The 10730-nt window shown below is 47.6% G+C and overlaps 1 protein-coding gene across 1 annotated transcript in view; it reads left to right on the top strand.

Moving 5' to 3' along the window:
• LOC110311989 (junction plakoglobin-like) overlaps positions 1-10108 on the top strand; it is an 11895-nt gene extending 1787 nt beyond the window's left edge. The window contains exons 2-3 of the mRNA XM_021185562.1: positions 3641-3716; positions 9792-10108. Of these exons, the coding sequence (XP_021041221.1) occupies positions 3641-3716; positions 9792-10108 (393 nt within the window). The remainder of the gene's footprint in view (positions 1-3640; positions 3717-9791) is intronic.
• Positions 10109-10730: the final 622 nt, after the last annotated feature.

The following is a 10730-nucleotide window of genomic DNA, read 5'->3' as shown; positions in this document are numbered from 1 at the left end:
AAGCTCCTTTCTCTGTGATAACTCCAGCCTGTGTCAAGTTGACACAAAACTAGCCAGTACACTTGGAAGATGAACATACTTCCTTAAGTGCTTCTTGTCAGGCGTCTGGTCACGGCAATGAGGCCTGACCTGAGTGGACCCCACAGGCAAGCCTGTCTAGGAAGGAAACAGGAGAGAAGTGAGCTCTAGGAGAGTTTTGCTAACCTCATGCCCAGCATGTTGGTCTGGATGCCACCCAGTGTAAAAATACACTGATTAGCTCGTCAGCTTGACAGGAGTAGAGTGACCTGGGAAATAAGCATCTAAGCATGTCTGTGGTAGAGTTTCTAGATTTGGTTAACAGAGATGGGGAGACCCAGCCCACCCGAACTATAGGTGGTGCTTGATATCAGCTGCAGTCCTGGACCAGGCAAAGCAAAGCAGGCTGAGCACAGGTGTCCATCTCTCTGCTTCCCGGCTGCAGATGCAGTGCTTGGCTAACTATCTCAAGCTACTGCAGCCACGGTGGTGGTATCCCCAAATCCTCAAACTGTGGGCCAAAGTATGTCTTCTTTTCTTTATCAGGTTGCGTCTGTCAGGCATTTTGTCAGATCACTGAGGAGAAGCAGTAATACAAAGGGCAGAGACTTTGCATTATCTCAGGCCCTAGGACCCCAGAACCCTGCTAAACCTCTCCTCCTCCCCCTCTCCATGCAACCTGGTCACTCACTGGATAACTCACAGGGATTCCAAGGCTTTGCTTTTGCTCTCCCAGGTCCTGTCACACGGTAGGTAGTATCTGCAGGAAGAGTCCCAGATGACTCATTTCGTCGCAGCTAAGTTGCAGGCTCCCCTCTCCCACCATTTTCTTTGCTAGCCTGTGGGTGTCACCTGCCTGGGACCTGATGGAACAGCTGTGCAATGAAGCCACTGTAACTCCATGGATCTCAGTGGGGCACTGCTGTCCTGTGGGGAATATTTGACAACATTTCCTGGCATTTCTGTTGTCACAACTGGAAGGGTTGGAGGTTGCTACTGACATCTAGTGGGTAGGAACAGGGATGTTGCTACCTGCCCTAAAGTGTAAAGGACAGTCAATGTCACCAACACCACGTGGTCACCCCCTGCTGGTCACCCAGCATTTCCCAGTAGGGAGAATCACTGGCACCTTAGTTATACCTGATTAACAGGTCACTGGGGTGAGCGATGACAGTTGCCACTGGGCAGCTGCTGGGCCCTTTCAAGCCCTACTGGATGGAGACTGACAGAGGGTCTGACTTTATTTCTACCTTATTACATTTGTCTTCCTATGACTTCAGTAAATTATCCATCACTGACCCTGAGCCTCATCTATCCCCTCTTTTTTCAGTCTGGCCACATTGGTGTAGACCCAGTGTGTGTTGGGTGCTATGTGGGGCACTGAGCACACAGTGGTCATAAGGCACAGTGGCTACTGTTACAGTGACAACTACATTTCAGTATGATGACTAGGGAGGCAGCCTGGTGGGCTTGCCACACACGCATAAGGATCTTAGTTCAAATCCCCAGAGCCCATGTAAAGCCAGATGGGGCAGAATAGACCTATAATCTCAGTGCTTCCACAAGATGAAGGGAGGCTGAGGCAGGAGAATCCCCAGAAGGTCACAGTGGGAACAAGAAACCCTGCCTCAAGCAAGGTAAAAGTCAAAGGCCAATATCCAAGGTTGCCCTGTGACCTCCACAGGTACACCGTGCATACAAACACACACACACACACACACACACACACACATGGCATATGTATGCAAGTGCCATGCATTTATGTGTATGTATATGTATAATGTACTTACACATGTGCATGCTCACACACACAAATGCACATGGGCATCCACAAATTGTTACACATAAACACAGGAACACATAAAGGCACAAATACAGAGACACAAAGACACACAGGACACATCTAGTCATGTATACACACAGAGACAGAAGCATATAGGCATATACAGAGACCTATAGAAACACTGGGACACAGTAACACATATACACATGTACACACACAGACACACAGGGATACATACAAGCATATGCACAGAGCCGGCAAAGACGGCCCAAGCTGTACCATTTACTTATTAGCCAATAAGTAAATTTGCCTCCTAAACAAGTTATTTGCTCTGCAGACAAATAATTCCCCTGTGCCTCTGTTTTCTCCTGGCAAATGGGGAAAATTAAACTGTAGTCTACATGAAGCTGTTACCACATTTACACACAGATACTAAGTGCTTGGCAAATGTCGGATGATATTGAAACATCCATGGAGGAGCCAGCAAGAGAGCTCAGTGGGTAAAGCGCTTGCTGCAGCCATCTCAGCACCTCAGTTTAGTCCCCAGAAGCCACGTAAAGGTGGAAAGAGAAAACTAACTCCACTAAGCTCTCCTTGAGCCTCCACACACAGGCCATGGCACACATGTGCCCACTCTCTCACATGTCAATGCACATGCACACTTAACACACACTCACCAAATAGTAATAATAAAGTTTTAAAGCTATATAGATATTTTAAGTATAAAGGTACACACAGACACACAAGGACACAAAAAGGCATGTATACAGGCATGAAGAAACATAGGCACACAAGGATACACAGAAGCAAATGACAACATGCTCACACACAGAGACAAACAGACACTCAGACACACCAACACACACAGGCACCGGTGCTCATTGCAGGAGCTGCTGAGGACAGAAAAGCCGAGTGTGCACTCCCTAGGGCAAGAACGTCACGGGTCACACATGGATCCCATTCCCTGTGGCTAGGATCCCTAGATCAAACACTAAATGAGCTCTCCACACCACCTCCTCCCACCTTCAGTGCTGACACTGGCTTCTCCGTCACCATGGAAACAGTGCAGTCCCAGCACTTGTCGTTCAAGAATGCCAGGATGACGTGGATACTTTCCACACAGGTGACCCTACTTCCCTTTGGAAGGACTCCTAAGGTACAGAATTGTGGTGACTTCACTTCCTGGCAGGGGGTTTCCAACCCTGTGCCTCTAGATTCCTGGCTTCTAACACCTCCAGTCCTGCCCATGGGGAGGGAAACAATGCCCAAGAGAGTCTGTACAGCAATGCTTCATTTTGCTCCCTGTACACAGAGCTCAGCTTTCCTTCCTGCTCTGAGCGAATACAGCAGTTTACACAATGTCACAGAACTCACAAATAAAGTTTCAGCAACAGAGATGTCTCCTCATGCTTCCAGAGGTCAGAGGTCAAGGCACCAGGACCAGCTGTGCTGAGGCTGTTGGGAAGAATCTCTTCTGTGCCTCTGTCCTGTCACCTGGTCGTTTCTGGCCGTCTTTGCTGCTCCTAGACTTGTCAAAGAAGTACCCTAGCTTCCCCTGCTCTATACATTGCTCTTGTGTGCATGAGTCTCTGTCCAAACTTTGTTTTATATAAAGAGGCCACATGGAGTGGGGGGTGGGGGGTGCTTGTCCATTCCAGAGACTCTGGGGAAGAACCTAGCTCCTACTGTAACCATCCTACAAGGTAGCAGCGCTGCCTCTCCCAGAAGCTATCAGACCACTGACATAACAAATCCACAAAGAACTAAATTTTCCCAGGAACTGCACACAAGGGAAAGCTAAAGACCTAGTGTCAGCCACGGGATGACCTTTTCTCCCAGGAAAAGATTTCACACCGTCCTGACAACTTGTCAGACCACCTTGCAGGAAAAGAGATTAGAGCCAAGACCATGAGTGGTAGGTGCCCAAAGAAGATCAATAGTTTGTGACCGAGACTCTTTCTAGAGCCGGTTCTATAAATCATGTGAGCTCTGGCTTACTCCATGGTTTGAGCCATTGGAGCTTTCAAATGTTAAATAGACTATTGGAGCACGGGGGTGGGGTGGTCATACAAGCATCAAAGGAAGGGCCTGGTTGAAAGAAGTAGACCACTGAACACAAGTCTTTGGTCCTTGTGGGCTCTATCTTGCCATGGTGCCGTCCTGTGATGGCTCTTCTCTGCTTCCTGCTGGCACACAGTGAGGCATTCTCTCTCAGCTTTAGTCCACCATGATGTGAGCTGCTCCAACCTCAGCTCACTATATACCACAGCTTTCCTCTGACACATGATATTTTGCCTAAGTGCATGAATCCAAGTGACCATGGGCTGAATCCTCTGAGACCATAAACCGAAGTGACTCTTTCTTTCCTTAATTTCTTTTCTTAATCACTTTTGTCCTGTTGGGATGAGGAGGGACACCTAAGTTGTCAGAGCCTAAAGGTGTCATATGGCTCTCTGTCTAAGTCCCAAGGTTCTTGACAATTGTCAAAGGCTTTCTTGTGGTTGGAGTCTCAGGAGTGTTCTCTTGGGGACACCTTCTGGGAAAAGGCCCAAGTGTTCCTGGCATCAGATATCCATAAGAGCCCTCAAATCAAAGACTCAACTGTCGATGATCAACAGTTTCAACCTAAGGGCCATCACCCCTTTGAGAGTCAAATGACACTTTCCCAGGAGTCACTTAAAACCATCGGTATTATGGTAAATATTATTTTGGAGGGTTTTTTTTTACCCCACTTAGGCCATATAGCTCCCCCATAAAAGACACAACAACCTTTATATTTATAATAAGCTTCAAAGCACTAGAACTGGGCAGATGTCAACCTTCTGCCATTTTGTCTACTTCTCTGTCCGTAACCCTAAAATACCACTTGGCATGTTCCGCCTGGGCTGCTCCTACTCCAACAAGCAGGTCCTCATGGCCATGCTGAGAACCCAAGCCCTGGACCCTTCATTCTGTCCCTCCCTTCTATCCATCTCAGGCTGTAGGTATCAGGGATTCTTTGGGGGACAAGGTTTACACAACAAAAGCTGGTATATGTAAAGATCTGCTTGTCTTGGAGCAACCAGATCTTGGGGTATACAGAATTTAGCATGTGAATACAAGCAGCACCAGACCAAAGCCCTACAATGTTTTTACAGTACAGGTACCTAACAGTGGCAACTCTTACATAATGTAAAAATAATCTTGTGGTTGGGGGTCACCATAACACGAAGAACTGTATTAAAGGACTGCAGCATTAGAAAGTTGAGAATCACTGGTCTAGATGCAGGTTGATGGGTCAGGGTGGCATAGCTTGTGTCCAAGATGTCATGAAAGGAGGAAGAGGTTCCTCCCCTCCCCTCTCTCCCCCCTCCCTTCTTTCCCTCTCCCCCTCTCCCCTTGCTCCTTTTCCCTCACTCTTCTCTCTCCTCTCCCCCTCCCCCTCTCTCGCTCCATGTCTTGTGTGTTCTGAGCAGTTTTCGGGCAAGGTGTAGTGTATTGCAAGCAATCGTGAGGTATATCACCAAGTAATCTGTTGCTAATAATAAAGTGTTGAACGCTACAAATACATGTATGAGTAGGCTCAAGGTTATTCCCATAAATATTGCCTTCGCTCACTGAATTCTGATGAGGCTCCTTCAGAAGGAAAGGAAATGAGGGAAGGCACAGCAACAGCTGAGAGGGGAGGCGTCCAGAGCAGCCTGACAGGAAGCTAAGCCGCCCTTCTCTGTACCCCAGCTCTGTGAGGTATGTGAAGGCGTGTATCCCTTCTCTCTGGGCACCAGACACAAGGGCATCCATCCATGCCTGGAAGTGGGCCCTGAGGAGAGGAAGAACTTCAGTGGCCAAGAAAGATCAAGGGAGCAGAAATGCAGATTCGGTGGCACCACTGTTCATCATCCAGTTGGCAGCTCATGCTGAGTCTGCTCCTAGCAGATACCGTCAAGACATCGTAGATGGAGAGACTCCCAAAAGTCACTGAAAGCAATGTCATTGGCATGGGTGCGGATGCCATGACTTTCGTGACCCAGTTCTGATGTGTTCTCCTCATGCACCAAAGGGGTGAACGGGACTCCTCTACAGATGTGATGCCTGAATGAGAAATCCCAACTCCTCCCTCCTGTGTATATTAATTGTAGAAGCTGCGTGTGCCCTGTTTCCTTGTGTGCAAGATGGAGATGGCAGGTTTTTTTAAAGATTTATTTCTTTTTATTTATATGAGTACACTATAGCATCTTCAGACACACCAGAAGAGGGCATCAGGTCCCATTACAGATGGTTGTGAGACACCACGTGGTTGCTGGGAACTGAACTCGGGACCTCTGGAAGAGCAGTACAGTGCTCCTAACCGCTGAGCCATCTCTCCAGCCCCTGGAGATGACAGTTAATGACTCTGCCTCACCAGAATTTCACACAGCCAATCATGGTGGCACACATCTATAATCCTAGCACTTGACACCGAGGTAGAAGGTGTCATTAGTTCAAGACCAACCTGCTCTACATAGTGAGTTCCAAGCAAGCCAAGACTGCATAGCAAGACCCTGCTTCAAAAATCAAAAACAAAAACAAAAAAACAGAGCCCACAAAGCAATGAGCACAGTGTTGAAATAAAGTGAGTGATGATTTGCAGGACAGCCAGTCTTGTCATTATTACGTCCACTATTGTCACGTCATCACCACCACTCACCACCATCACCACCTCCACTACCACCATCACCACCACCACCACCACTATCAACATCTTCCATCACTATTACATCTTAACTATCATCTGTATCATTACTATTTCGGCTGCACTGACAGAGCCTCCTTTATTCTGATATATGATATATGTCAGTGTGCCAAGATATGATATTTCTGTACATGACACTATTCTGCTATAGATAGAGATGTGGGACATTTTCTCTCTGTTATTTATGTGGAGAAGGCAAGTGTCACTGTTAGTTACATTCACACCGATCAGGCACTTACCGTGTTATTTTAAAGCAGGAATGTCTGGATGTTATGTGTGTGGTTAGAAGATGTGTATATTTACTCTTCACAATCCCTACAGATCTTCCATGTTTAGGCTGGTTGCATATGCTTGGCGGGTGTTGCCACCATACGCAGTAAGACAATCTCAGAAGAGATTGGAAAAGACATTACTAGAGTCATCTTTGGTAACCATTGGCCTGGAACTTGTGGGTCTCCCTCCATGCAAGATACATAATATCCCTTCTATCAAAAGAGTCTTGAGCAATCAGAGCAAGTGATCATTCTACATACAAGCCCAGGCAAACATCATACAAACACCGTTTTATTTGTATCCTGTGGGCAGAAGCATTTTGGAACATGGGGTCAAGTCAGGGATCTGGATTCAAGTCCTGACTCTCACTGACCAGTCCTGAAACCCAAACAAGATATGGAGGCCTCTCAGCTTCCATTTGCTGCATTGTACAGTGAGACTAATGATAGAGCCAGCTTTAATGGTTGTGGGTATTAGAAGAAGCAGATGAATAGAAAGTGCCTAGAGTCACAATCGGCCCACATAAGCACTCAATAAACCTTTGAGATTATTGTTATTATGCCTGCCACCACCGCTAATATGTATTGAAGAATTTTTCTAATCTACACACTCTGAAAGAGTTTAAATGTATTTGTTGTAAAACTAAATCACTACCCTAATTGGAAAGCTGGCCTTGTGAGCCGTAAGTAGTGGGTGACTGTAAACATGAGTGTGTAGCCGATACCAAACAGAAACACCACCTGTCCAGGGGGTGACTGCACCACTCTGGACACTGACTACTAGCCCTGCTGTTCCATACAGGAAGAAATGGCCTCAGAATAAGTAGAACATATTGAAGCAAAGTTACGTTACAAAAACCACAGTCCAGGTCCATTAGGTCATGTTGGGCTTCAAGCTGTTAAGAAAGGACTTCAATGACACTCAATGGCCTGTCCCTGGGCAAACCTCTAAGGCGTCTCTCCAGGTCAGGGTTGGGAACAAAGTTATGATCAGGGTTTGGGTTAAAGTTAGGACTAAAGTTAGGATTAGGGTTAGGATCAGGGTGGGGTTGAGAATTGGGATAAACGATAAAATTTGGATTAGACTTAGGGTGAGAATGGAGGGTCAAAAGCAGGGCTTAAGTTCAGGTTGTGACTAAAGTTGGGGTCCAGGTAAGAACTAGGGTTAGAATGAGGGTTAGGTACGGTTAAGGTTAGGAACATGGTTCAAATCTGGGTGAGATTTAGGGCTAGGGAACTGGGTTAGGATTAGGGCTAGAAGCAAGGTTACTTTTAAAATTAAGATGAGGGCAAAGGTTAGGTCAAGGGTGGGATGAGGATGTGGGTGGCTGAGAGTTAGGGAAAGGGATAAGAGCTGGGGTGAGAATGGGGTTGTAAAGTCAGGGCAAAGCTTTCCATCAGTGCCATGGGTTAGACTCTGGCTAACTCCTCCCACTTCCTCTGAACCCTAGAGTCTGTCACTTGGACTCTCTGGCCTCAGCCTTCTTCTTGTCAGTAACATAATGGTCACTTCTCAGAGTTGCTAAGTGCGTCACATGCAGGAAGGTAAGAATGGCTTAGGACTTCAAAACCCAAGGAAAGGTTTCTGTCCCCAGATTGTCCTTTTCCACGACTAGGAAACACTTTGTGAAAGCTCTTCCCTCAAGAGGAAACTGGCTGCTGTCCCTCTGCACCCATGCAGAATTCAGAATCCTGAAGTCCTTACTGGTCTTCGGTGATGAAAACATTTCCACCTTTAGGGAAATGTCCTCCCCACACACATACGCACAGCTCCTTGTACTGGCAAACCTGGGCTCCCACTTAGAAATATTGCAAGCACTGAGCTTGAATCTCGGCATAAACTTCAAGTGGCAGGTGCATAATGCAATTAGAGTAGCTGCCTCTTATCTTCCATTATTGAATAATATGTTCATTAATAGCTCTTCTCTTCCTTCGCCATAATAGTCCCCTGCTAAAAATAAACATAAACACTGAGACCCAAGGTACCTGAGAGCTGAACTTGACCACAGAAAACGCAGAGGCAATGTCAGTCTGCAGCCCCTAGGCTGCCACTCAGTTCCAGGGTGGACTCCCTGACAAGGCAACTCCTTGATTCACTGATCCAGAACCCCCCACCCAGCAGCCCACGTGGTAACAGCAGGAAATTAAAAGGCAGCTCATGATTTGCCTAGCATATCCTCATCACAGCTTCGCAAACCAGATAGTGCTAGCTCATCTCTCCTTCCACAGACAAAGAGACTGGAGGCCCATGAGTTTCCTTGACTCGTCCTAAGTACACAGTAAGGAAATGTTAGACTCACGATGCCAAACCTGGGCTAGTGAGATGCTCACTTGGTAATCATGTGCTTACTTGTAAGCACGAGGACCTGAAATCAGTCCCTGGTATGTACATAAATATACCAAGCCCAGTGGCACAGACTTGTAACACCAACACTGGGGAGGCAGGAGGGTCCCTACTGCTCGTTAGCCAGCCAGTCCAGCCTTGTGGTAATTTGAGTACAAATGGCCCTGTAGACTAATATGTTTGAATGCTTGGCCCACCAGTAGTAACACTATTAGGAGGCGTGTCCTTGTTGGAATAGGTGTGGCCTTGTTAGAGGAAGTGTGTCACTGTGGAGGTGGACTTTGAGGTCCTATACTCAAGCTCCACCCAGTGTGGAAAAGACCCTCCTCCTGGCTGCCTGCAGAAGAGAAGCACTTCCTGGCTACCTTAGGATCAAGATGTAGAACTCTTGGCTTCTCCAACACCACGCCTGCCTGCATGATGCCATGCTTCCTGCCATGATGAAAATGGACTGAACCTCTAAAACCGTAAGCCAGCCCTAATTAAATGTTATCCTTTATAAGAGTTGCCTTAGTCATGATATCTCTTTACAGCCATGGAAAGCCTAAGACAAACCTAATTATTGAGCTCTAACCCATGTGAGACCCTTCCTCAGAAAAGGTTTCTCGGCGGCGGCACTGACAGCCTCTGACTTCATCTTTACTTCCCTCCCTCTCTGCTCAGCGACCTACACTGCTGCTGTCCTGTTCCGCATCTCCGAGGACAAGAACCCAGATTACTGTAAGCGAGTGCCCGTGGAGCTCACCAACTCGCTCTTCAAGCATGGCCCAGCTGCCTGGGAGGGAGGCTGCCCAGAGATGATCCCGATCAACGAACCCTATGCAGATGACATGGATGCCACCTACTGCCCCATGTACTCCAGCGATGTACCTCTGGACCCTCTGGACATGCACATGGACATGGATGGAGACTACCCCATGGACACCTATAGTGATGGCCTGAGGCCTCCCTACCCCACTGCAGGCCACATGTTGGCCTAGCTAGCTCCAACTCAGAACTGTTTCTCACCTGGAAAGCTCTCAAGAGTAGACTGTGGGATGAGACAGAAAAGGACCTGAGGCCTGGGAGCTGGCCTGGACTTCCTGCTGAACACATGCTCCAGAGAGTTCCTCTGTAGGGATTTTGGGATGGTGTCTGCTCCCGTTTTTCTGTCCTGGGCTGGGGAATCTAGGCTCAGCACTTTCTCCCCGTCCCCACTATGGCTATGGTCACTAAAGCTTTAGACTCAGCCTGTGTCCCTGCACAGCAACCCTCTCTGCTGACTCCAGCTGCCTGGACACCCACTACCCCAGGCCTTCCTTTGTTTTTCTGGGGCCAGTTTTCTCACTGAACTTCAGCATCCAACTGCCCTGACTTCCTGGGATATCCAAGACACAGGTTTAAGGCCCCAACCCCTGACATCCAAAGCTTCTTTTGAAAAGTTCAGGGACCTTCTTGGGGGTCAGTGGGGAGAGTGGAGAAATTAAGTGCCCCTACCAGGACCTGCCCTTCCCTTCAGGATGCTAAATTTCTGCTTTGACCCTCCCAAAGGGGGAGCTCTTGGTAACACTCCCTCTCACATCCTCCACCCTGGCCCATCTGACCTGCAGAAGTGCTCTAGTT

Source organism: Mus caroli, chromosome 16 (genome assembly GCF_900094665.2).
Source record: "Mus caroli chromosome 16, CAROLI_EIJ_v1.1, whole genome shotgun sequence".
Lineage (NCBI taxonomy): Eukaryota > Metazoa > Chordata > Mammalia > Rodentia > Muridae > Mus > Mus caroli.
The sequence above is the reverse complement of the archived record's forward strand: the minus strand, read 5'-3'. Positions and strand labels throughout refer to the sequence as shown.